Raw genomic sequence first — 27,944 nt, 5'->3', positions numbered from 1 at the left:
TATTTATTTTACCAAGATTTTTCATTTTAGTAATACATAATTATAAATCAACCATCTGAAAAGTACTTTGTTTCAAAAAATGTATAGCAGCAACGTCTTCAGTCATCTCACAACAGGACCAGCTCTTTTCTATCAACATGAATGCAACAAGACACCAAAGGCTTCATGCTATTCGGCTTGTTTCACCTTGTTCAAAATCCGTTCAATAGAAATGTATTATTGGTGGAGGGTCTCTCTGCTCAGCAGGAGGTGTAGAGATGCAGTGACAAGACCAGCTAGCAGTTTTTCACAACAGTACAACACATTAAAATCAACAAACAAGCAGACAGTCTGAAAGTTTCTTTGTTAAAAGTATTTCTAAAACAGGTCATGGTCTATCTTTGTCAATTACTGTAAACCATGGGTTAGGAATAAACATTTACAAAATCTTCAAATCAAAAGGTGGTTTAGCACCTATTTTATTATAATTAAATCAGATAAGCAGCACAAACTAATTGCCCTGAGCATTATTGTATTTGGAAAATATATAATATAGCCTATATTATTTTCATTATTTCATCATTTCAATAACATTTGGGAAATTATTGGGTGTTACAGCAAACTTAAAATATGTTTTAGCTTTTCCATTTAATTTCTTTTATCACAAATTAAAAGCACCAACATATAGACACATATCATGATAACAGGCAGAATAGAAGGCCTTCGGACTTTTATCAGAAGAAAAGAGACACCACAAATATATGGACAGAACAATACAGATACAAACCGTACAAAGCAACCTTTAACTGGATGATTGAGCAGGCTTATGCAAGTGAGGACACAATGCCAGAACGTTCTTTTAAACACAGGTAATAATCACTTCATTTTCATGCTGAAATTGAAGCCTACATCTAAATTTAGATAAGATCAGACTGACCCAACGTCTCACTGGTTGTGTATTATTTGGTCCAGTGTGTAACTCTAGTGATGAAATTTGATGCCCCATTGTTCCAAATTAGCACCATTCACGTCTTTACTATTGGTCACAGTACTTAACAGCCAAAATAAAAGATCAAATTACATAATGTGCATTGTTTAAGTGAATATTTGTGGACAGCTCTATGGTTACTGTTGACCATCACTGCCTGGTAAGTATGCGGCATGCAAAGCTTGGAGCCATAAATCCTCTGTGGTGTGAGTAGAGCTGTTATGCTGGTATAAGGCTACATGTACACACGTCTTTGCCTCTTGAATCACCTGGAAACCTGGGCAACCCGTGAAAGACAGTTCATTAGTCTTTGAGTCATTAAAATTTGTAGCTCAAGGGGAAAGTAGTAGTTTTTCTACAGCACACTGTAAATGTTCCCAGTTCCTCCAGAGCAGCACGAGCACTGACACTCCCATACAGGTGAGGGCCAAGTGGAGGCGGCTTCGCAGAAGCGGGGCAGTGAATTTTGCGGCCGTGGAGACACACACCAGGATGACTGTGACAAGGGCCAACATAATGTTGATGCATTTCCCCAGCAGCACTTTTGCATCTGCATTCTCCAGCTGCACCGTCTGCTGCTGCTGCTGCTGTTGAAGCTCCAGTTTAGACACTCGAGTTTGGCATGACTCCAAGGCTTCCTGTGCACAACATAAACATACATGGTTAATACACATGGTCCACACCAAGCTGACGGAGGGGTCATTATTATTATTTTTTAAAACACTTTTTAAAAATATTTTTTTAAAGGATTTTTTTACAGAGTAGTGAAAAATGGAGATGAGAGGGAAGCACATTCAGCAAATTGTCCAACCCACGATGCTGTGGCTGCACAGAGCCTGGCATATGTGCTATTCACCCAACCACAGTAGCAGTTGAGCAGTCTCAAACATTTGACATGAAGTTGCAATGCCCACTTTTGCACCCGTGTTGACCCAGGCCTGATAATACATTATCGGTACTAATAATAAATACAGTATTAATGAGGTTATTGACGATCCTCACCCAAACGGAGGGCGCGCTATTGCACCCTCAATTCCCCTTTTTATTTCACACCCACTTCATAATGAGATTTATAAGTCCTAAATGAGGGCATTTTATAAAAACTCAAAGTGTCAAAAATGTGGGCAAAATTTGTGGTATGACTGTTTTTTTTTTTTGCAATGCACAAGAGGCAACTTTTGATGCCCCACTCCTCAAGATCATTTTTAACAAATTTAAGTTTCCAAATTCCATTATTTCACAATGAGAAGGTTTAGAGTGGAGTGTTTAACAATAGATTATCATGTTATACATGTTTGTAAGTGCAAACAGGAGGATTTTTTTAGGAAATCATAATTTCTAAGATTTGATGCAAGATTTGTAGACTTTTGATGGCCCACTACTACTTTTCATAAATTCCGGTGAAAATAACTACTGATCCTGCTTTAAAATTGTCATCTAATATGGCCGACATCTGATGTCTGATGCACCGACGGTGTAATAATAATAATAATAATCTAACTCTGTGGCAAAGTTCATGATTCTGCAATATTATTATAAAATCTTTTGCCACAATTGTGTCTCCCAAAACTTTTTTTGAGGGAGCGCTGAAACATCAAATGGTAGATTTTTGGAAAGCGCTGCGCTTATTTTGTGTGCACTTTCGCATGGGCTTTGCCTCTGTACAATAATAATGTTTAGTACGGAAATAGTTCTTTTTGCATTTCAGATTTTGCTGCAGTGCTTTGCATTGCTTTGCTTTACGAGGCAACTTGTGGCGCTCAGGCCCAACAAGAGCAGACAACCAGACACTACAATACAATATCCGCACACTCAAACATGATTTAGCAATATCATGTAAGTTAAAACACTATATATAATGTCAGCACATATACATATTTACCTGTATGTCTCGTGCACGCTCGTAGGCCTGGTAGGCCACCTTTTCCTCGATGCTGGTCAGCTCCTGCTTTAAGTTGCTGGTTTCGTGCTGGTGCAGCTCTGTGAGGTCATTGAGCTCTTCCTCCAACTGCCGGTACCTGCCAGACAGAAACACCCACATACATGAAAAAGAGGCAGAAAGCCAAGGTGAGAGAGAAACACAATGCATAATTGAGTGTGTGGGGGAGTAAAGCACAGCAGTTTATCCACTACAACCTCTGAAATCTGCTCTTGTTTTATGTATGGGGATTTTGGAAGTTTGGACTTTAATATGAGAGAATGTCTTTGTTCCACAACAGGGAAACAGCAGTCTTAATGTAAACTTGATTTAAAATTAGACTTACTTTCGTTTGTGTGTCCTTAAACCTCATTACTGTATTTGATTATTATTTACACTTTTACAGCATATTTTAAAATCCAGATATTAAGTTTGATTTGAACACAATACACAATTTACATCCTCATATTATTACATTGCAATGTTAAATCTTTTCTAACACGTTCATATTTGTAATGTTTGTATTGTCCACTGGAGGGATTATATTATTATACTTGCCAAATACTCTGTGCCTCACCTGAATCTCTCGTCCTGCAACATTTGTGTCAGAAAGCCTTGGTCCCGTTTGAATTGCGTACTCAGGGTTTCTATGTCCTCTGACAGCTGTGCCTGAGCATCCCTGAGCTCATGGACCATCTCCAGGACTTCATCCAGACGCCCGTTGGACTCTGGTCGTCCAGGGTCACCAGAGCCCGTCCCCGATCCACCTGCGGCGTTACCAGTAGAGTCACCTGACCCAGACGACGCAATGGAGCATTCATCGTCGCTTTGATACTTTGTGGCTTTGGCTACAGTGGTGGCACTACCGCTCAGGCCTCGAGCAGCGCCCTCTACCTGCAGCCCTGACCCCGTTTCCATGGAACTCTTGAGGTGAGCGATATTGTCAGCACTGCCAAATTTGTTTCTGATGAGGTTAGCAAACTCTCGTGGTTTGTTAAAGAAAAAGGGCGGTGAAAGTGTCACTCCAGGTCCAATGGTCTTTACTTTGTCCAGCGTGTGATGCCGTCCGGTCGCGCTCACGTCCCGCAGGCTGCCTTCTTTACTCTGCGTCCCAGACTCCTTTTGGGTCCCGTTCTTATGGGCATGTTTGCCATTGCTTTCACTGTCTTTCATGCGCCGATGGTACTGTTCCAATTTTTTCTGTAGCCGGTTGATAGTGTGGACTGACTTTTGGTTTTTCTTTTCAAAGATTTGACGTATTCGTTGAACCTGCTGCTTTTCAGCATTGTTCATGAGTTTCAAGTACTCAGCGACATTCTCATCTCGTGCTGCTTGTTCCACTTTAATCTGCTCCGTTACCTGCACAGAAATGCAAAGTCACAATTTAAATCTTGTGAAAATAGAAATGAAGACAAGCTGTACTTTGAAGTCTGGATTACAGGCAGAAATATATTTGTCTTTGTCACTAAGTGGCGCCAGAATATGAGTCACATGAAGCCTCTGAGCTCCAGAAGCACATTTTAGATTCTAAGTTAAAGTATAATTTTATGCAAAGGTTGTGTCGGGTGTCTTCTCTGACCTTAAGGATCTTCTGCTGCAGACTGTTGATACCCAGCGCGCCCTTCGTAAAATCCAAGCCCACGCCATCGTCTCCGACACTGTTCACTACATCTAGGTTGGACTCAGATCCACCGCGACGCATCGGCACTGGGATGCTTAGGATGTTGGCATCGGAGCCATAGCGCTCGGCCTGTAACATAAAAACAAAATGATTGTAAAAACTATCACGTGTTGACTGCATTGTTTTTCTTGTTTATCCATTTTAGTATTTCTCAGGAATTGCATCAATAAGAAATCATTTTATGTTCCTTCTAGCTTCACAGCGCATTTAACTTAAGAAATTCAAACAACATACATATATAATGAACTACTCGAGTGCACAAGACAAAAAAGTGCATCTCCAAAGTGGAGAAATCCAATTTACAGTATATTTGTTTCTCATCTGAACCACATATTTTATAAATGCAGTCAAAATAACTATTTTTAGAACTAAAAAAAGGTTCTTTCATTCTTGTGCCCATCACTTTTCACCTCCAAGTGCATCCAATGGAGAATTAGAATTAAAAGCAGCTCTCACAGACTGGATTAAAGGCACACCGCCTCGAGAGCCCTTGTATCAAGAGAGTAAAAGAGCACTTGATGACAGAAAAACAATCTTAAGACACAATAAAATTATTTAATAGTACACTCCAAAACTAAACAATGTAGAGGTAGAATAATTATTTGGTGAACCTAGCGGTCACAGCAGCAGAGCACAAGGGGCGATTTCAAAGCTGTGTATCGTGTAAACACATGAGCAAACTGCTGACATGCCCTAAAGGGTTTTTCTTCTTCTGTGAATTAGCTTCTCTTTATATCCCTTAACCAATGCCATACAACATAACCCATTATACCTTTACTGCAAATCCAGCACTCACACAAGGCAGAATAACAAATATAAAAAGTCTCTGTGTTTCTCAATTTAATAAATCAAAGGAAGGCTGTATTTTTTAAGTTACATAAAGATAAAAAGAAAGAAGAAAAGGAGAAGAAAAGCGAAAGCAGGGCATGAGTCTGACTCGGCAGAAAGGAAACCGCCGGGAGAAACATTTCTTTTGTTGCTCTAAGCATCAAGACAAAATTATTAGTTACTGTTCCTTTTCATCGATCACGTTGCACAATACACTTATGAAAAATTAAAATCCTATTTGACCTTTTGAGAACATTTGATTCTTCAGAAACGTTTTGTCAAAAAACAATCAACAGCAGTGACAGAATTGATTTACATAATCAATAAATATATTCAAAGCAGTTCGAAGATGACCACAATCACTCCTTAGAATTATTTCTTTTCCGAATGCTTTATGGGACAGGACTGCTGTAGGGTCAGATCGGGAAAGAGACGGTAGAAACAACCATCAAATGGACTCGGTGGCAACAACAACCACATACTGTGTGCAGTTGCTCCTACAACCAGTGCACTGGAGTTAGCCGGGCAAATTAGACCTTTTTAGACTCATTGAGTACTTGTGTAAATATTTTCCCCTTTTTATAGAAATTCAAGTCAACTGCAGTAATTGACTCGGTTAACAGATTGAGTATTGTATTTTTTCTAATGTAGGTCAGCTGTGAGTGAACATACAGTTGATATGCACACAACAACAAAAAAGTGCCATCTAGAGAGGCTTAACATGGTAAAGCAAGTCGGATTTGGCAAGGCCACGTTGTTCCGTGTGACTTGAGAAAACACACAGATGAGTAAAATCCTGATCGTTTATGACTGTGCTCCAAATACTGCAGTGAAATATCATTCACAAAGAGCAGTGCTTTGTGACACCATTAAACCAATCAACCTGTTTAACACATATGAACACAACTCATGGTGTGAGCATGAAGAAAACACAAAAAGCCCACCTGCTGTTTCAATCAGGGCTAATCAATGTTAAGACCACTAAGTCAGTGTGTAGGCTGCATAGCACACTGCATTGCAGAATCATCACATCATTCCTTTTCCTTTTCTCACACTCCAAAGACTTTTGTCTCCCTGATTATCGTTCCTTTTCTTCTGAGAGGCTCATTTCATTAGCTTTGGTTATACGTTACGTGCATTAAACAGTAAATAATAGACATTTTAAAATAAACATTCAATTATTAGCCTCATAGTGTCAGTTATTTTACTCCTGTATCATAATTTAGTTTAAAGTACCTGTATATTTTAATATTCTAGTTAAATATTAGGTTTTAAATGATTATTTATCTTTTCCCCATTGTTGGACGAATAAGGGTTGTCTTAATTGACTAAATAATATGAAAATTGTTAGAGGCAACAGGTGTATGGATTGTAAATGTGTTGGATAATACTATAAACTACTGGCTAATTTAGCATTGTATGTTGGAGGCCTAAAGAAGGCTAAAACCAAACAAAAGTTGATATTTCCCAAGGGAAGCTATAGATAAATAAACATCGAAAATAGTAGAATACCCTATGAGTTTAACAGATTGATTGTAAATCAGCAGCCTCTCCTCAGGATGTATTTGCATGACACTGACGTGAGCTCTATTCAAATCACGTACAGAGCTGGAAAACAAAGAGAGTTTAAACAGAAAGCATATGGCTGGAGGTGAGATGAGCCGCTCTTCTCATGTGAACGAGCCCCAGTGCTGGAGGGGATTGGCTCTGACTGCGAGCACAGAGGAGCAGCCAGGCAGTGTCCCACAGGGCTGCTCACTCAACTGCCAAGAGAAATGGACAAAAAACCACACACTTTGAATACAAACAATCACACCTGCGGCAACACCCTGCTGTGGAGAATACTTGTCAGTAGGTGAATCATAACACAGAGTTGAACACTAGGGCTTTAGTTGACTTAAAACATGCCCTGTGTGTCGACTAAGACCTGATCTCATATCTGACCAGGGTGCACTGACAACACCACAAGAACAAGAATTTCCAGTTTACAGAAAACCACTAGTAAACAGTGCATTCATCTGTAGAAACGGCCGATTAAGATAACACATCTCAAACAAACTCACCGCAAACCTTTCAGAGGCCAAAGTATAGTGCACTAACACACTAACCGGCCTTACTTCCTGGTTTGCGGCCAATAAAAACGCTTTATAAAGCAACGCAGACAGCACACAACACCCCCATTTTTTATCTCTCAAAAAAATATTGTGTAAAAACTCCTTTCAAAACACAAATCACTAAGATGTAGGTGACTCGGGGATGAATAATCGGCAATGAACACTTACTAAAAGCCACAATCTGGTCCTTTTCTAAAACCACAAAAGTCACATTCCCTCTGACAATACTCACAGTTTGTGGACTCACTCAGGAAGTATAGCCTACGTGATTAATGTTTCTCCTTTTAAATCCTTACATCCCACTACCTGCTCACCCACCCATGCAATGTACTTGTGAGACAATGGGACCAAACTGATAAGGAGCAAAACCAGAATAAATACCGATAGTGGCACTTGCAGATCTCTCAACGACAAACACACCATTCAGGACGTAAGCAAAACACAATTCATCCTTCATTGTTTCCGATTAATTGTATCCATGTCACGTGATTTGATTCAATGGCACTTCACAGCCACTGTAGAGCTGAAAAAAACAGTAATCATCACTAGATTAAAACAACTGCTTTAATAGTGTCTGGTTGAGTGTGTTTTTCATTGTATTGTTTATTTATACAGAATAAATACGTATTAAAAAGTCATGACAGCAATTTAAAAATCTATACTCGTGGTTATGGCGGATATAAAGCCAATGTATTATAAGAAATGTTATTGTTGCAAGAACAGAACAAGGACAGCGGCAGAACAAAAGTACAACAAAACTATATAAAGTAGAAGAAAATAAAGCACAGTACAGTTACTTTTATATCTATTTAACTGTTATTATGGTTCACAGGGTCACAATACTTAACATTTGAAACTAGAAGGAAAGCGCTCGATAATCTAGTTTTAGTATTGATTATGGATGGGTATTGATTATCGTTTTTATTGACAATCGAACGACGGTTGTTTGAAGTACTCGGACAACAATGAAACAGAGCCAGAATTTTGGCAAAACACGCGTCGAATACTGAATCCAAAGTCTTGTTAAATATAAAATTGGGAATAACATTTCAAGTGAAGCCCAGACGGAGGGAGCAGTGTGAGGGCGTTTGGGGATATGTGCTAGTGATATGACTGAGGATACGTCCCCGGAGTCTCATTAACAAACCACAGATGGAGAAGAGCTCCCATCGACAACTCCATTAGCTTCACTCACAACTTCAAATGGGATGTTGATTAAATGGCCCGTAAGAGATCGAAACCTATGTGTTGAAATTACATAATAACACAGAATAATAAAGCCTACATAAGAATGAGTGTAAAGCGTTATAATGCAAAGTAAGGCAGTGCCGTTAATCGCATTTGAAATGGTCTATTCCTCTATTGAGATACAAAAATGTTGTGCTCAAAAATACACGTTTATACCTTCTGATCAGATTCATGTTATATGTGCGCTTGCTTGGCCACTCAAAACCCGGAGCGAAGACACTTTTAAAATGTATAAACTGCAAGTGTCATAAAACTTATAAAACAATTCTACACTTTCTATACTTTAGGGTTAATTTTGAGAGTAATTTAACCGTTTGAAATAATTGTGATTTCAGTTTTGTGCAGTCCTAATACAAAATACAAATCATTCTGAATCCATCCAATGTGTACTATGACACAAAAAATAATACAAAAAAATACAAAAAATCATAATAAGGAAATATTAATGCCAACAAACTGCATTTATAAGAGTCTAAAATACTTGACGACAACACGACTGAGCAAAAGTTTAAAAAACATAATCAACAGCTGCTTTCTTCCAGTGATTTGCAGATTTGTTAATCTGCTCAGAATATAACCTTGATTTGATTTGAAAGTACACCGGACGGGAGACAAGGGTAAATGAAGTGAGCAGCTGCCAATGTTTGCCGTAATCTGATCTGCGTCTGTCCATTAAATTAATCTCTCTAAATGAATAAAGCTAATGATGTGTGTCGATAACGAACCTTCTTGAGAGTTTTTGCAGAAGTGCAAGAAACCTTTTTTTTTTGGCAATACTTTGTGTTCAGCAATAATTACATCTATACATACACACACAAATGTATTGATATGTACTTTTAAGATTAATGCACGCTTTTCATCCAGTTGAGGGCAGTGTAAAACTGAGTCTTAAGCCTCCTTTCAGAACAACACAAAACATAAAATGATTATAAATGTGCAGTTTGAGGGGAAAAAGTCATAATCGCTTCTTTTCTCTCCTCTCGTCTCATGTAATCTGAGATTTTAATCTGCACTCTACACAGTAAAGATTACAGCCAGAGTTCAAACCCATTCAGGCTGTGACTAAAATAGTGATCAAAAAATGGAACAGGGATGTACTATTTGGAGTTGAGGCCTTTATAGGAACATTTGCTTATCATAATGTTTCCAGGCTGTTGTAAATGCACATGCAGCGTTAAGATGTGCTGACGTCTCAGTCAAATGTCATCTACAATTAACTCCACATATGAGTAAACAATACATATTAGCTCCATTACACTATCTGTCCAGGCTGAATCTCTTTAAAGTTAAAAATAACATGCAACATGGCAGTCCAATCCCAATAAGGACCAGTGCCTTCTGTTGTGTTCAGTTTATTACTTTGTTTTAACATATCAGACTTCACATTCAACATTTAAAATTAAGGACTGCATTAGAAATTACCCTACTATCAGCCTAAATTACAATTTACCTCATGCAAATACAAGATCTCTCTAAAAAATGACTTTTCTAACATTACACACAGAAATCCCTCAGGTCCGAGGAGAGTTTAAGCCAGTTATTCCATTCTTTAATGCCTTTTTATAAGAAAAGGCATCAGTGCAAAGGCTGAGCTTCATTTAGAGACCTTTAGTGGACCTGGATGTTCTAGAGGTGTAGCACTGGTATTAACCGCACATCTGAATACAAAGAATACAAAATCATGTTGACAGTGACAACATGGGATTGTTAAGTCTTGTATCATGGGTCCAGCAAAAAAGGGAGCCTCTGGATGAACGGAAAAACTGAATAGTACCAGAGCGTCTTAATTATTTTTAGCATTAAATTTTCAAGCCCAGATTTCATTGCAAAGATTTTTGGTTAATATTTACAAATGATCTCTGGAGGAACCAGAGATCAGACCAGACTTCACACATTATTTTTGTGCAGTTTTAAATTTCAAAACAGCTTTGTTCAAACCCCTGAAGCGGTTTAAAAATCAACAACATCCCATAGATATCCCAGAGGCTTCAGTGTTGTCTCACTTGCTTACGACCGACTGGAAATGAAATGATCACCGCATCTAGATATAATTATGTGGCATTATATAATTGGAAAAGCGACTTCAAGCCTGTTTTATATACTCAATATTCGAAAGCATGTTTCTGATGCCATCTTATTGCTCAAATATTGTCACTGGAATAATAAAAGTCTTGAACGAGATCATTCTTGGCCATTTTGCCCACCCCAATAAAGATTTGTTTAAAAACAGACTAAAACAAACGTAAGCCTTTCAATTCAGAAAACAGACACCTTCTTTTACTACCCTCCTACACTGCCTTTGTGTGAGCGTATCGAGATTTTGGCCTGAATACAAAAGTGTACGGTGGTGATAGTATCAGAGTTTTGTGTGTCCGCACACAGCTCCACGGGGAGACTAGACAGAGGGCTGGCTGTTGTGTGAGGGCCATGAATCAGCTTCGGGAGAGGAGTTGCTGACTTTTACATTTGGAGGGGCCCACGCTGGAATCTAGGTTCCACTGAACTTGAATTCAAGCGCTTTGAAAGACACCTTTGTTTAAACTAAACAGCCAACACATTAAAACTAAATAGCCAATAAAATTAGACAGAATGTGTGTGTAGGGCTTTTAAATTCACAGCGTTTTGACGATAAAAACATTAAAATGATCCAAGTCTGACATTGTTGTTTTAATATGCAAATCGCTTTAAGAATTACATTTGTTTTAGAGTGGCGCAAAGGGATGGTCAACTTGAAAAAAAAAGAATATCCAGTTGTGAGGCAATGACAATTAGATTAGCAATTTATGATTTAATAGTATGGTTCTGTTCACAGCAAGACATATTTTTTATGTCCACTGCAGGAGTATTAAGACGAAAATATGAATCGTTAAACTAATGCAAGATTTCCAGGTGTAAATACAGGGTTTGCAGGAATTATACATACACATATGTATATTTAGTCATTTTTCAGGACATTTTGTCCAAGTCTTTGAGAGTCCCTTATTGCGATCATTCAAAGTGTAATATTGATACAGTTGTGATAAGTCTTGCAGCTCAAGTCCAATACATTACTTTGATCAATTAATTCACATGACACTGACGGTCTCTGTAGACAAAGGCGGCAGCAGCAGCAGCAGGACGTGGAGCAATTTCAAATGAGGATAATGAGGACTGGAAGCACCAACGTCACACTTCTGTAACGTCACGTACTTCTCTCTGAACAGCTCATGCTCTTAAGTAGTTTGGGGGCAAAGTGAATTTAACGCCAAAGGTAGACTGCTCGCTAAAAATACGTCAGCTCAGCGACTGTAACAATTGGCAATGAATTAGCTTTACATGACATGACCAAGGGCCGTGTGTGTATCTGTTTGATAGGCCGATTATTTGTGCAGGGTCTAATCCGTTCAGAGTTACTCACACACTGATTGACGGGGTGCGTCTCCTGTCAGCTTAGCCCCCTCAGCGCCTAATCCAGAACCAGGGAGAGAACGAGAAGTACTTACACCTCCACATCACTGATTATACTGCAACTTATTAGATAGATATTTATTTAAACGATTTGCAAATATAATGGCTAAAGTATCTTGTTACCAAATTGGATAATATTGTGAATGTCGTTATAGCAATGTGCAAAATTTGAATATGGTGCATATTGTTTATAGTAAGTACCTTCACTTTTGTGGGTAATTTTACTGTCCATTCACATTTGCTGGATATTTAACCTCAACGAATACATTTGAAGACCTGTTTTAATACATTTCTGTTGAATTGACATGTACGACTAAAACAGGACTAAACCAGGGACAAAACCAGGACTAATATCATACCACAGTACTGTTTTGAACACCATCAGGACACTTCGAAAAGGTTTCAAGATAGAATTTTTGGTTAATATCGCTTAGCCAATAGGGCTAAGCGATATTAACCTAGATATTAACCTGGCTAAATAATATATTTGACCTCCTTTTAATCCCAAAATGTTTTACTATTAGGACTTAAATCTAGGATTGTGCAATATGACAAAATGGAATGTTTTTTTCTGATGGAGGATTGGTTGTAGAACTCATTATTACATTACAACGTTACATCTGTATATTTCAAGATGTTGCCTGGTCGTTTACGGTCTTCCCCACATTCCCACTGCCTCTGGGGTCATTAATTCAACTGTTCAAGAGAGAGAAGGATTCCACCAGTTGCCCCTGACAACAGATGTGATCGAGTAAAGCCATCGTAACAACCACTGAGGCGAGCTCCATGCCGGTCAAGGCCCGTTCAGTCTACGTTTCACTGTCCCTCGAGGGCAGCACATTGTGTAGAGAGCAGTGCTATATCGCATTAAAAAATGACAAAAACGTTGAATGGGATTTCTTTTTCTGCATCAGGGTTTTTGCATCAGCGGTATCAAGATCATGAATGCGACAGCAATTTGAAAAGTAAAATCAAATTTGCCAACAAAAAAAATAAACATTCAGGGTGCAATATAAAGTCACATTGTTATATTTATGGTCTTAACCTAAAGTGAAATATATTCTTAAAGCATTATTGTTTTCACAGTCAATAAAAAGGTGAAGGAAATATGTTTTTGCCACAGGAGTTGCTTTGGTTATTGCAATCTAACACTTGTGACATTTAACATAACAGGGAGCATCAGAAAAAGAGCATGAAACACCTCTGATCATATTTGTCAGAAGACTGGCTCATGCGGCTTTAAAGCAGCAAAACAAGATTGATCCTTAGCAACCATCTTATATTGGTCTGCATCTGAGAAATGAAAGCATTATGTAAACAGAAACACAGACAGCCAGAAGGCAAAGAAAAAACAATGCCTCATTACTTCATTTCTTTAGTTTACCCCAAAAACACAACAGGCTTTAACAGGCTTTCATCAAAATGCACTTTTTTTTTTTTTTCTAAGTGATATAATAATGGTCCAACGCATTAATCATTCGTCTTCTCAACTACTCCACAACGCCATACCAACTTCATGCTTGTTATCACACGCGCGCACACACATGATCAGTATTGATGTTTTGGTGGGATGTGGCAAAACAAATCAATTAGTTTTCAGTTTTCCAATTTAACTAAACTGGTGTAATTTGCATACAATCCTGACGCTACAAAACATCTCAAAAAAGAAATGCTGTGATTCATAAATTAGTCATAATTTTTGCTTAATTGTAAAATTGCTTTGTTCTTTACAGACTTTTCAGGTCGCATCAATTTACTACTGGGGCAATATACAATATACAAAAACACACATGCACGAACATAACCGATACCTTTGCCAGTAACAAAGCTGAAACTGGAGATGCAGTAGCAAACTTAAGATGATCTTTGCTCCTTGTGCCACTCCTATTGCCTTTAGATCAGGTAGCAAGCTTGCAGTTATGTGTAATACATTGCAACGGTCCACTTCAATGCAAATACACACAAAAATAACTTTCAGGATCAATATCAAAATGGAGAAGGCTGCGTGTTGTTTTTTTGAATCCAAACACTCCCTTTCTTGTCATCACCTGCACATGTGTCCCAATGTACCCTGACATCATGTGTGCATGTGGGTGTCAGCTGGCAAAAAACACAGCTTCATGGATCGACACGAGTCAAGGAGCAATGGTAAATAATAATAATAATAATAATGACTGTTCATCTAGTCTTGCCCATTCTATAAAATCTGATGCAAAACTTCAAGAAATGTGCAGCTTTTTCTAGTTTGAATGTGCAAAGAGAAACCCGAGCAACGGCACATTCTTAATACATGTGTAAGGAAAGGAAATGTACATGAGTGGGTTTAATGTAACTGAAAGGCAAGGTATTTTCAATGCATCACTCTAACATAGCTCTGAAATTACCTATAACTTTACCAAAACCTGGATAAACCTGCTCCACCAGTGCCATTTGCCCATGGGCTCAAAATGTGCTTAGCCACAGTGGGCATGAGGTAAAAAAGTAAACATCTTAAAAAGGTCATGACACAAACATAACTAAGTCAGCGCAGATAAAGCGGGGAGAGTCCACAAACATCCCTTTGAAAATCAGGCTCTGAATTCTGTATGTTATGCAGATCCTGTTGAATTATTATGGTTCTTATTTACCAGAACAAGGATGGTCACATATAACTGTTACATATTGTTGCACAAAACGCAGAAGTCAAAACGAGCATGTTCAAACTGATGATTGAATGACTGGAAATGTGTGAGTAAACCAAAACAAGTTGAGACTCGTTCACAAATACAGTCCCAGTCCAGCTGTTTTCAGTGCAATAGCTTCGTATAGGATTCATCCCTGTCCAATCACCATCAGAAATACACTATTTTACCGTCGGACTTGGACCACAACAGAGCAGTGTAATGTTTAGAGACGTCTCCTTGCAAACCGCGACACACGTAAGGATTTTCAGGCGAGCTGGACATGCAAAAAAAAAAGGAACAAAATGCATAATTACCATTTTTGGTCCTACGTGAACGCGTGTCCCCACTTCTGATGGAACTTTTCTTTGCCGAAGCAATGCCAGAACAGGACATATTCAAAGTGGACCTCTCGTTTGGCTGTTTTCAAGCGGCTCGTTGTTGTTGTCCACAGAAACACCGGCCATGGCAGACCGCATGCAGCCGCATTCACTGCGGACTCAACAGGCGACAGCGCAACCCACGAGCAGGGCGACAGCGAAGCGGCCGTGTGCCTCTGTGAGCCCCGGGAGCCGCTCCTCCAGCCGCACAGCCCGCCGCCGTGGTCCCTCTGCGGCTCCGGAGCAGCAGGCGCAGTGTGAGTAAGCCCCGCCCACATGTTTATGCATAGGGAGGGGCCGTGAGCAATATCGAGCACACCCACAAAACACAAAGGCTATTATGATAATTTATTCAGGATCAGGACGTGTTTGCACTGCTTTACAGCCTTTTGTGTGATATTACCTTATGTAATAGTTATGTATCCTGATTTTGTATTGCATGTTTCTATTTTTTAACTGTGCATTGCAACTTCAATATATCCATGTTGATGGATTCTTCTTCTTTCAACTATGCACTGTCCCTTACCCCATCTCTTGTACATCACCTGGCTATATCTAAATATTTACTATATATAGTTTGTATTCTACTTATACATATACACATGTGCATATTAGACATACAAGTCTTTTGCTACTTTTGCTTTAATAATTTGTATCTTTGTTATTATACTGTAATGTGTGAGCTATTGTGTCCAAGTAATTTCCCTTGTGGATCAATAGTTCCTCTTAGTTTATAGGCCTAGATGACAGTCTATAAAAGTGGTATAAATGAAATGCTACTGAAACTCCATGAAACACGAAAGGCACACAATAAATCAATAAATAATGTGTAGCTGCTCGTCCCTGGGGTAGAAAGGAAATTACATGCTAACAACAAACAAATCTGTGTTTGAAAAATGTGCTTCACAGCCACTTCTTGGCATTTTCATTACACCCAAGATATCTCAAGGTAGCCCAAGCATTCATAGTGTCCCACGATCTGTTTTACGTTCAGTGGCATCACAGCAATCGTCGTGCAGAATGCAAAAGCCTCCCATTGCCACAGCCCATGAGTTTAGATATATTGTCCCATGAAGCCGCGGATAGAGTGTGCCATGAATGATTTAGGACACAGCGGTTCTACTGTGGCCTAAGTGATAAAAAAAAAACTAATTAGTGCAGTTAGAGGCTTTGTCACATGAGATGCCGATACTGTCCAGGCTCACATTAAGTATTTATCTTCACTTTATCACTCGAATATCTACTGCACGGCTCCATAGCTTCACATAAAGCACCAGAAGCACCTTTGTCCTCTGTCCATCTTTCATCTGAGCGTGTTCCTCTGCCTCACACTGACCTGTAGCCTGCTGTGCCGGTTATAGTACAGGGAATGAGTCGGCCAACTGTTCATCACCGTGACAAGAGCGTGCGCTGACAGTTTGGCCACTACTGTGAAGGCCCGGTGTGGTTAAGCCGACGAGGAAGAATCGCACCTGGCACAGTGGCTGCCCGTAAGGTCGTGAGCAACGTCATTGAAATTTGAAATGGATCCAGGCTGATTAAGTCGTCTTTTCCAAGGTATATTTAAAAGTACTGTCACGCGTGCGAGCCCAGCGACGGACCCGCTTGCGAAGCTCTCAGCTATGTGTCCCCAAATAGACTTCCAGTTCGTTTGAGAAATATTGAGCGAACGTGAACGAGTTAAACGTGACATTTAATTAGGACTGCGTTAGAACTTTGATTGTACACAGACATCAATTTGTGTTGAGTTGCATTTGGTGCGACATCAAATGTCTCACTATGTCGTGGACTGGTTGTCTAAATTATATCAAATTCAAATACCTCTTCACCTAAATACATTCCTGAAAAGGCAGAGGGAATGACAAACTACGCAGATTTTTTGTTTGCTCCGTCCAGTCAACACAAAGATATTAACATTACTAAATTCCCCATTGTGTGGACAAATAAAGGCTCATCTCATCTTATCTTATCACGATTTTAGAGTGACAGTGAAAATGGAGGATAATCTCAGGGCATTTGTTTCTAGAAGAGATTTTCTACAATAACATCACAACAAATATTGGGGCTGGACAATATGCTGATAAAAATCTAATTGTGATCTCATTCACGAAGGTAAAATCTCCATATTGTCATACAGTAATTTTCGCTTTGCTCAAACAAAGACACGTTTTATCACCCATTCCACCTTTTGGTCAACCTCAGCAATGCTTTGAGTAAATTAACTAAGCTTAAAACTGATTTACCTCTTCAAGGCTATACAGAATAAAATGTACATGAATTGTGATCAAATCGAAACAGTGATGTTGTGTAAAAAGGAATGCAACTTTTCAGGGTGTCCAAGTTTGGTTGTGTAGATAAAACATAAACACTTTGTTAATCACAGCATTGTTCTCTTTGTCCCACCGCTAACATTTGTGTTCTTTATGGACATCCTGCTCGACTTCCTGTCTCTGTCTCTGCGGTGGCGTAAGTTTGACCCGCGTAACACCAGAGACGGAGTGGTCAGGCGTAGCAGAATGTGGGGCTGGTTGTTGGGGAGTAAGATGGATCGGGACATTCTAGGGAGGTTCTGAACTGCTTGGCTCGGACATCACAGGCCCAGCTATTTATATAAGAGAAATAAAGTGTGTCGTAAAATATAAATGACACGTTGCTCTCCTAATAAGGCATTTTTCGACTGGGTTAAGGCGACGTTCTATGGCCACATACTAAATCTGTGTGAGAAAAGGAGCCTTCTGCTTTCTCATTTCCTTTTTCCCCACTGAGATCGTACGGAAGCAGAAACACAAAGCTATCTGACAGGCAGCAAAATTGCAATGGAAATTGCACAAGACAGTTGTATCTAATCTACCACCCAGTCATTGGCCTCTCAATGACAGCTGTAACAAATCATAATTCATGATAAAACTCACATTTATGCTAAACGGGTTATTAGAGCAGGGTGAACCAAATGTATTGTGATATTTTTCCTCAGATCCAATTCATCTCAATTTTTAATTCAATTTAGTTATTTCCTATTCAAAAATAAGATAAAAATAGCTTTCAACGTTTATTTCACAAACAAAAGAAGATTGGCAGAAGGCACTGACCTAAAGCCTAAGTCTGAACTCAAAAACATATAATTAACAATTAGGGGTAAGACAACATTATACATCAGAATCAGAATCAGAAAAAGGTTTAGGTTTTGTCAGTGAATAAGAACAAGATTCACAAACTAGGAACTTTCTTCGGTGAAAAGGTGCAACATGAAAGAACAATATAATAGCAAATAATAATAATAATAAGCATTAAGAAAAAATAATAATAATACTAAAATATAGCCGCAAGCGGCAATGATCGGCCCTCGCCACGCCGCCGCCACGCCGCAAGAGGAGGGGGCGCTAACGCGCCCCAATTGTCCTTTTATTACATCTACTGCTGAATCTGTGACGCTGTCACATCTTCTCCCCTTTGTTTTACCAAACAATTTACCATCAAAAAGCAATTTTATTTTGAATTCTTGGCAAAATGTGCAGAGACACCGTGACTCTTAGAATAAAAATGTGGATACCTTTTGATGGTCCACCCCTGAAGATGAGTCTCACCAAATTTCAGGTTAATATGTCTAACGCCCTAAGAGGAGTTCGTGAAAGTCTAAAGTGCGTCTGCGCCAAATTTCATGATTCTACGATCAGATTTTTTTTGGGTCATTTCCCATCTCTCAATGCATTTTTGGTACATTTGGGGGCGCTGACGCGCCAATTTTTTTATTTTAGAAAAGGGAAATAGCCAGAATGTAGAGAGGCACGATTCTTTGAGGTGTGCAAATTTTTGTGACTTTTTGTCAATGTTCACTGGGTGAAAAATAGGGGGGTTGGTCCCGAGAAGAAGAAGAAGAAGAAGAAGAAGAAAGAAAGAAAGAATAATATTCCGATACAAAAACAATGTTTCCCATTTTTCAAATATCATGAACTATACATTTTCGGAAAGCTTTCCTACCTCATGGTGTGGGCCCCTGGTCACTGACGGGTACTTTCGTTAATTTTGAGTGGGCTCCGCCCACTTTGTGTTTTTGGCCCTCTATACAGTAATAATGTTCAATTTTTGCATTACATGCTTATATGCACGGAACATGCAAGAGATGGGGAACGTATTCGTGAGCTACTTAGCGCAAATGAGTGCTTTATATGGGGATGACGACCGCAAGCGGTCGTCATCTCAATGTAAAGTGCTTGTTTAGTGCGCACTTTTGCACGGGCTTCGCCCGTTTACAACGGTAATGTTCCATTTTCCTACTACTAATTAGTATGCACGGGGTGTGCATGAGTGAAGGAGTGCGTTAGTGAGTATTTGGAAGTGGGCGAGCGCTTCGCGCTCGATTTCGTGCGCTCTACGTGCGCACTTTCGCAGCCGTGCTTTGCACGGCCTTACGAGATTAATAGGCCTCTCGCCAGCTTGTGGCGCTCGGGCCTAATAAGATGAAAATGAACGTATAATAATACTTTGACCGAATATATAGATACAATTTACAGTTTAGTCCGATATATTCATGTACATGTGATAACTATTTTGCACATGATTACGACACTAGTGGAAATGTTGTGTTTACTTTCAGGACAAACAGACTCAAAATCTATGGTATGCATCTGCTGTAGACTCCAGACACCACACAAGAACAGGGACAAAAACACGCTCCAAGTTTAGCGACAGTGAGGTTATGTATTATGAGAGGTTATGACCACGTTACAAAAAACTTTTAACCCATCTTTTATGCACTTATTTCATTATAGATTCATTTTTCATGAGATTATTCTGTGATTTTTATCTCATGCAATTCAAAGTAGTCGTTTATAATCCTCGTTTTGGCATAATGCTGCGAAACATTTGAGATATTCAATTAAGAAAGTTAATGATGTGTGCTTGCCTTGAAATGTGCAAAGAGGGTTTAGTTGGACTGTGAGAAAGATTCGGCAATGAAGACTAAACAAACTAATTAGTATCCTCATAGTCACAGACCGCATCCACAGCCAGAAGTGTCCAACAGAGACAATAAAAAAATATAGCCGCAAGCGGCAATGATCGGCCCTCGCCACGCCACCGCCGCCACGCCGCAAGAGGAGGGGGCGCTAACGCGCCCCAATTGTCCTTTTAGTACGCCTACTGCTGAATCTGTGACGCTGTCACATCTTCTCCCCTTTGTTTTACCATCAAAAAGCAATTTTATTTTGAATTCTTGGCAAAATGTGCAGCTTTGCCGCACAGACACCGTGACTCTTAGAATAAAAATGTGGATAACTTTTGATGGTCCACCCCTGAAGATGAGTCTCACCAAATTTCAGGTTAATATGTCTAACGCCCTGGGAGGAGTTTGTGACAGTATAAAGTGTAAACATGTTCAGGCAATTTCCCCATTGGAATAACATGGGAGGTTTCGGTCATCGCAACGGCAACGTCATAACAATTATGACATGGGTCTCATTGACTTTTTTGATGGGGATGCCAAAATTGAGTTGTGTGTCAAATTTCATATAATTTCGCAAAACTAAATATTTAACCTCCATATAAAATCTGTAGGGGACGCTGTGGCTCCAAATTCATTTATTTCACTTCAAGTAGGTTTAGGGCAAAGAGTTTAACAACTGATTCTAATTTGACGCAATTCGGACTTTATCTGCGCAAACGGCAGAAATGTTAAATTTGGAAGATTTCTGAAATTCTAGCTACAGTTTGCGGCTTCGCCGCACAGAGACCGTGACAGGTATCAATGTAATTTGAATAACTTTTGATGTCCCACTCCTCAGTAGCATTTTCACCAAATTTCAGCTTTTTAGAGCCAACGCCCTGGGAGGAGTTCGTAAAAGTACGACGTTTGGAAAAACTCCCGAGTCATGCTTAGCCATTTTTGAAGCAATATGGCCGACATTTGGTTGGGCGAACGGCGTTGCCGTAATAATATTTTTTACTTCTCTTGTCACCATCTACCTCTGCGCCAAATTTCATGATTCTACGATCAGATTTTTTTTGGGTCATTTCCTATCTCTCAATGCATTTTTGGTACATTTGGGGGCGCTGACGCGCCAATTTTTTTTATTTTAGAAAAGGGAAATAGCCAGAATGTAGAGAGGCACGATTTTTAGAGGAGTGCAAATTTTTGTGACTTTTCGTCAATGTTCACTGGGTAAAAAATAGGGGGGTTGGTCCCGAGAAAAAAGAAAGAAGAAAGAATAATATTCCGATGCGAAAACAATGTTCCCCATTTTTCAAATATCATGAACTATACATTTTCGAAAAGCGCTCGCGCTTTCCTACCTCATGGTGTGGGTCCCTGGTCACTGACGGGTACTTTCGTTAATTTTGAGTGGGCTCCGCCACGGGCTTCGCCCGTTTACAACGGTAATGTTCCATTTTCCTACTACTAATTAGTATGCACGGGGCGTGCGTGAGTGAAGGAGTGCGTTAGTGAGTGTTTGGAAGTGGGCGAGCGCTTCGCGCTCGATTTTGTGCGCACTATGTGCGCACTTTCGCAGCCGTGCTTCGCACGGCCTTACGAGATTAATAGGCCTCTCGCCAGCTTGTGGCGCTCGGGCCTAACAAGGCACTGCTGGAGGATGTACAGCAAGGTTCTCTCTCTGCAGCGCTGCACAATCTCCAAAACGGTCTATAAAGCCACACAAGCTTTATCATCTATCTGCAAAGCCTGAGCCCTTTTCTTCCTACAAAAAAACACTGACATACCCATTGTTCCACTCTCTCGAGGAAACTAAATCTGACCACATGAATTGGAAAAGGCCCAAAGAAAGACATCGGATGGATTGCCATTTCCGACTTTTCTGGGTGAAGGGTCTGCCACCTGCTTGTCCTAAGCGAGGTGCCCATCGCTTTGCCTAAAATGTTCTAAAATATGGCACTACATGAGGACAAGCAAGTCTGATATGTGGAGAGAATCGATCTTGCTCACATCAACAATGCATGTTTTTCAAGGTATTTTTTGAGCAATAAAAACGCCTGTAAATTGAATAAATGCATGATAAATAGGTTGAACCAAACTGTGGAACATTCCAGGCAGAGTAAGGAACAAGCAGATGGCCGACTGTCCACCAGAAAGTTGACATAGAGCACCTTTAATACGATTTCACAGAGCATTCGTGTCAGATTTTTGAGAGACATTTGAGTGTAAAATAAAGTAAATAATGGGAAAGACGTGGCTTCACCCTTCCCTTTTAGTATCAGCAAATTATATGCGCAGACCAAGAGAAAGTAAACATTGAGAAGACGTTAAGCCTGTGTATGTAACATGTAGTGGAGGTAAGACGGCAGGGATCAGACCGCACCCGAGGCTCTTTGAACTCAATATCTAAGGGGTCACGCTCGTTCAAAGTGCCCGTGTGACGGCCGGGGGTGGAACAAAAAGCGGTACTAGCTGCACTTTAAGTCTCATCTCTCCGTGCATCGATGTCACTGGCCAGCTCCCACAACCTTTTCTCGTTGGCATTTTAGTCCCTTTGTCTTTGTATTCCCTTAAAAATAGATTAAAACGGCTGTTATTCGGAGGCTCGGGGAGATGAAAGCACTCAAAGAAAGATGTAACGTTAACCCAAGAGGTCAGACTGAAAAAAAATGTGCTATTTGAACCGACAACTCAAGTGTCAACAAGTTGCAGTTCCTCAAAAAAGGCGAGATGACTTATTACAAGGCTCCTCCCCTTTCAGAATGTGTCTTCACTTCTGGATAACGACAATAAGCGGTTTCCAACTAAACAAGTTTGATCCGTCATACAATGGTATAATTTATAAGTGAAGCAACAACAGATATCCACCTTTGTGCGTTCTGTCGTCAGACCTGAGCCCACAAGCTACTGACCCAGACAAGGTTATATGCAAATCAAGAGCTGCTCATGTGCATTTTAAACAAGACCAAATATAACCTAGATGTGCGTTGATGTGCTTATAAAAACACCCCAACAATTAAACAAAGCTCAAATTAAATCTAACAAACCATACATATGATATAACCTAAGGATGTCACAATATCAAATATTAGTTTTGCCATTATTGTGAGAAAGAACGTCACAATTTTGACCAAAGAGAAGTAAAATCCTTTTATTATTTATTCAAACGGTCCAATACATCAGTTTCTCTACTTTGTGACCAGTTTTATTAAATTAAACTTTCTGAATGATGTGATAAACAGATAGACTATTGCACATTTATTTGTTACTTTTTTTCTTCTAAAATTCTCAAGATTATTTATTTATTTTTTGGTGATTAAGATATTATTGTGACCCGAATAATTATGTTAATTAAGTTTGGTTAGCGAAAATACTGACATCCCTAGATCAGACTGAATTATAATTGAGGGGGAAAAGAAGTAACTGCAATTGTAATTATTCGCAGATGAATGAGTCAGAGAAATGTGTGCAATCACCATCTGCTGTTGCTAGGGCGACAAATTAGGGAGTTAATCTGAATGATGTGACAACTTTGGTAGCAAACTTCAGACTGCGTGCAAGTGTTTTGTGTGTTTGCGCTGGAAAAGGTCACAATCATCATCATCACAGAGAATTACACACGAGCAGATACACAAGTAGCTCCAATTAAACATGTGACGTGAACAGAAACAGATAAAATCATGTGTAGCTTCTGCATGTTTCTCGTGTGGACGTGAGCGAAAGATAAGAGCGTTTACAGACGACAGGATGAAAACAACAAGAGTATGAAACTAAAAACATTGTAAATATGACTAACAATGCTGCAGTATTCAAACTACTATAAACTTCACACCAAAGTAGATACAGTACTCATTTTAACAAGCAACCCAAGTTACCTTGGATTGTAAAATGTTATTGTAAGCAAGTGCAAAACTCAGAGAAAATAGGGAACAAAACAGACACCACAATAACAAAATTATCTCTAAACTAAACGCCCAAAGTAGCTTGGGGAGGAAAACTACACACAAAAAACATGTTTCATAAAGGCTCACGGTAGGCTTTATATTCAAGCTGAAGTGCTGAGTGATTTTTGTTTAGATCTTGAGGGAACATGCACTCACTGGGGAACCATAATAAAGCAATGTCCTGCTGCTGCTTCCTTATTGACTGAGTTCTTTTTTTTGCAGCCAAAGGAGCTTGCTTAGTTGACAGGAAGAGTCCCATTATGTTGAATGGGTTACATAAGAGTATTTTTAAAAACATTTTATTATGTGGTTAGGCTGCGAATGAAAACTCAAAAGACCAACTCAAAGAAAGACCTCGAGATTTATTTTTCAAAACATTTAAAGACTGTGAAATCTGGTCAATTAAATAACTGCATCGGAGTGAAAACTGTGATGTAATTTATAGAGAAGCCATAAAGAATAATTACCCTCTCTGTGCATAGTCTACAGCATACAGTGCACATTCCACACCTATTACCACAATACTTCCAATCACCTCAAGCAAAAAACTCAAGCGAAGACATGGTGAAACTTGTCTAACTCTGAACTAGAAATACAACGTTCATATAACCTTTGATAGACAATACAAGTTAACTTACAGATTTACAGAATGTGGGACCTTTTATTTATTTGTCAACTATGAAAATGTTCTAAACCAATAGTCATTTCTGAAGTACCCGCTTGCGAACCACTGCACTCGAAAGAGAAGAGACAAGCTGTTAGGTTCCAAAAGGGCACAATGCATTGATGATTGCAGCTGACCCAATAAATGTCCTGAAGCAGCAGTGATACGAGACACCAACACATGCATAGTGAATGACCAGGAGTCAAATAGAGCAATTGTTCAAAACACGACTACCTCTGTGACATAGATGAGTGGGATAGCGCTGTAGTTTTTCCTCATGCCTTCTTCTCCTCAGCTGGTGGTCAAAGTGAATGCCACATCAGCTCCAATGAAAGCGCTGTTCTTCTTTGAACCTTAAGCTGGCCTTGTCATGAGCGCACCTTGTGAAATCGTGGCATTCTGCGCTGATAAATACTGAATTAGCCTCCAGCCACCAGCTCTCCGTGTTGCTCCACACCTTGTCGTGCACTCCAAACTGAAACACTATCCCTCTTGCTCTTCACTGTGTTCCAACTAGTGGGCAAGATACCACCTTAAAAGGAATGAAGGAATCCAAGCAGTCATTTTCTGATTCCCATCAGCCACCCTCCGCTGGCCCAGGCACACAGAAAACAAAAAGCTCAGCTGCGAATCAGGAGAGAGCAAAACGAGGATAGTGAGATGGGTTTGGACAGGAGCTGAGAAGGAGAGGGCGCAAAGAAGCGACTCTAGTGTCAGGATGAATGCCTTCTGGATAGAGATTATAAAGCACTAAGTCACTGTGTTTGTGTTTATGTGACACAGCTGGACTCGCCACTCCTACTCCCTTATACTTTATCTCCTCTATCAGTAAGATAAGCTCTTAACTCAAGGAATCACCTGCCATTTTCAATGTAGATTTGTGATGTAACATTTAGTGTTATATACTGATCATCATATTGTAGAAATGTATACTACAACATTTAAATGCATACTTTTATCATCAGGTGGTGCAAGTAATTATTTTAATGTTAATTCCACAGAAGTGTTGAGGGAACAGCCAATGATTCACAGTTTGAAATGGGAGACCATGTGTGATACGATTACTGGAACCAAATACTGTTTTATATGTGCTTTGCAGTATGGGTTTGAGCATCAAGGTCCCTCAGACTCAAACTATGGATGAATTTGGAAAGGAATATCATACTGTATTGCTATTGTCACGTTTGCATGGAACCCGCCACTGCTGGATTGATGTCGTTTGAACTTTGTATTGTGAATGTGTGGCAACTGGAATGTCTATTGTCTGTTTTGGTGTGCGTTTGTACCGATTGCTTGTCCAATATTCATTTCTCCATGAGGAGACAGTAAATAAATGGTCAATGGTCACCTTTAAATAGCACTTTTCTACCTTCATGGCGGTTTACATCAAGGAACCACTCACACACACATTTACACAGTACGCAGACACTGGGGACAAGGCGGGTTAAGTGTCTTGCCCAATGACACAACGGCAGTATTCACCTGTGTGAGATGGAATCGCACCACCAACCTGTGGGCCAGTGGATCTGACCACTGTATAATAAAGTATTGTCTAATCGGATCTACCATTGCAGCTTTAGAAATTCATCTTAAGGAAATAAATTGTGTCATTTCTGGGACATTCAACAAGTCATGACTGATTAATTGGTTGGGAAATTAGTGGGACATGATAGTAAGGGGCAGTGACTCTATCTAAGAATATGCATTACATCTAGCTGAACAGGGAACACTTGGGAATTATAGTGGATGGTTGAAGCAAAAATCCAGAAAGACAACAGTGTAAAACTATTGGGAATAGGCAGTATTCAGAAATAGTAAAAAAGAGAATCTGTCTCAAGGCAATGTCTTATTCAAAGAAGACAAAAAGCCGCTTTAAGCCACTTGGTCTCAACATCATGTTGACCCTCTTTAACCGTCCCAGCTGGCATCACTAGGACAAACAGCTGCCGCTTAAGTACAACGCTGCATCAGCAATCCCATTGGCAGACGAAAAAAAACGATGTAGTCTTTATGAATGTAAGTAATACACAAGTAACACATTAACTGTCTACTGTGCAAACTGGAAGGGTAGCTTTATGAATATTTATTAAGGACACAGAAAGCAAACACAAGGTCATAGACTAAAAATCACAAAATCAAATTGCATGTTGTTAATAATAATAATAATAATAATAATAATAATAATAATAATAATAATAATAATAATAATAATAATAATAAAGACATAATACATAAATATAATAAATCATAAAACAATATTTTCTATCAAATTGTTTTTAAAATGTTGACTTAACTTGCAAAACACATTAAACAAAAGGGAGTTTCTACAGAGCCGCGGCGCGCGGCCGGAACTTCTGGACTATTTGACCGCGCCAGGTTAGGGTTAGGGATGAGGCAATATGGCCGTGCCGCGGCTCCTGAAACTGCTGGGCTCTGTAGCCACGGCCTAAACAAAAACCCCTTTCGTAGACAGGGAAAACAGAAATCTATAAAAGAGCACCATCTAGTGGTCATGAAAAAAGTAAAGTTTAGTGAAAACTTACATAAAAGCGCTTTTGTTTTTCAGCTTCTTCCTCTATGCTTTCCCAAAGAGGAAGTACAGGTGCTATGGTGACCCTCCTCATTTAATACTCCAAATTCCTAAAACAAACACAGATAACAGTTACTACATTTTTGTCAGTAAGACAATGTGCCATTTGAAAGGTAGATCACCAACAATTAGCCATTGCTAATGTAGTTTACATGACTGTGAAACCAAAGTTAACATTCACAGGTGAATCCATTTAACAAAGAAAGACATTGAAATCTACTTACACTCCTCTTCGTAGCAGTCTTGTGCAAGCACCAGTCTGGTTTGGTGGCTCTGGGTTTGCTGCGAATCACTTTAACACGTAGTTCTTATCCAATCAGCATGAGAAGACTTCAACACACCTTGATGCGAAATGCTGGTCACTACAAAGTTTCCTTTGGCTCAGCATAATCCTACATGATTAACACAGGTCTGTTACAGACACTGGTGTAAGCTTACTGTAACGTATACTGCAAAGCTCTTTGCCTGAGTTACTGAGATAAGGGTGGCATTCTGCCAGTTTAAACAACTTAAAGAGAGTGCCTCACAGGAGTCTTAAGATTAAAACTAAATAAAAACTAAATAGAATATTACCAA

At 39.5% G+C, this 27,944-nt stretch overlaps 1 protein-coding gene across 3 annotated transcripts; it reads right to left on the bottom strand.

Moving 5' to 3' along the window:
* Window positions 1-688: 688 nt before the first annotated feature.
* Window positions 689-27,659, bottom strand: tmcc3 (transmembrane and coiled-coil domain family 3). Of its 3 annotated transcripts, XM_072453714.1 has the most exons (6): window positions 27,593-27,659; window positions 27,322-27,418; window positions 4,465-4,635; window positions 3,463-4,244; window positions 2,850-2,985; window positions 689-1,605 (listed from the first exon to the last, which is right to left on the bottom strand). In XM_072453714.1, exons 2-6 carry the CDS (start codon window positions 27,400-27,402, stop codon window positions 1,300-1,302), a joined length of 1,476 nt encoding a protein of 491 aa, XP_072309815.1. In that variant the 5' UTR covers window positions 27,403-27,418; window positions 27,593-27,659; the 3' UTR covers window positions 689-1,299. The 3 variants fall into 3 exon arrangements, with proteins under 3 accessions (XP_072309815.1, XP_072309816.1, XP_072309817.1); XM_072453715.1 differs by lacking the exons at window positions 27,322-27,418; window positions 27,593-27,659 and adding an exon at window positions 25,013-25,255; XM_072453716.1 differs by lacking the exons at window positions 27,322-27,418; window positions 27,593-27,659 and adding an exon at window positions 15,181-15,499.
* Between the last annotated feature and the right edge of the window lie 285 nt (window positions 27,660-27,944).

The sequence above is a fragment of the Eucyclogobius newberryi genome, unplaced genomic scaffold, assembly GCF_026437365.1.
Source record: "Eucyclogobius newberryi isolate DKJ021-1_F unplaced genomic scaffold, fEucNew1.0.hap1 SCAF_2, whole genome shotgun sequence".
NCBI lineage: Eukaryota > Metazoa > Chordata > Actinopteri > Gobiiformes > Gobiidae > Eucyclogobius > Eucyclogobius newberryi.
The sequence above is the reverse complement of the archived record's forward strand: the minus strand, read 5'-3'. Positions and strand labels throughout refer to the sequence as shown.

Bases quoted from the DNA above. Each gene is read 5' to 3' on its own strand.
- tmcc3 (XM_072453714.1), bottom strand. From the start codon at position 27,402: ATGAGGAGGGTCACCATAGCACCTGTACTTCCTCTTTGGGAAAGCATA. The intron at 4,636-27,321 runs GTAAGTTTTCAC...TTTATGTTACAG, and splicing joins AAAAACAAAAGCGCTTTTAT to GCCGAGCGCTATGGCTCCGA. The intron at 4,245-4,464 runs GTCAGAGAAGAC...ATTTCTGTGCAG, and splicing joins TGCAGCAGAAGATCCTTAAG to GTAACGGAGCAGATTAAAGT.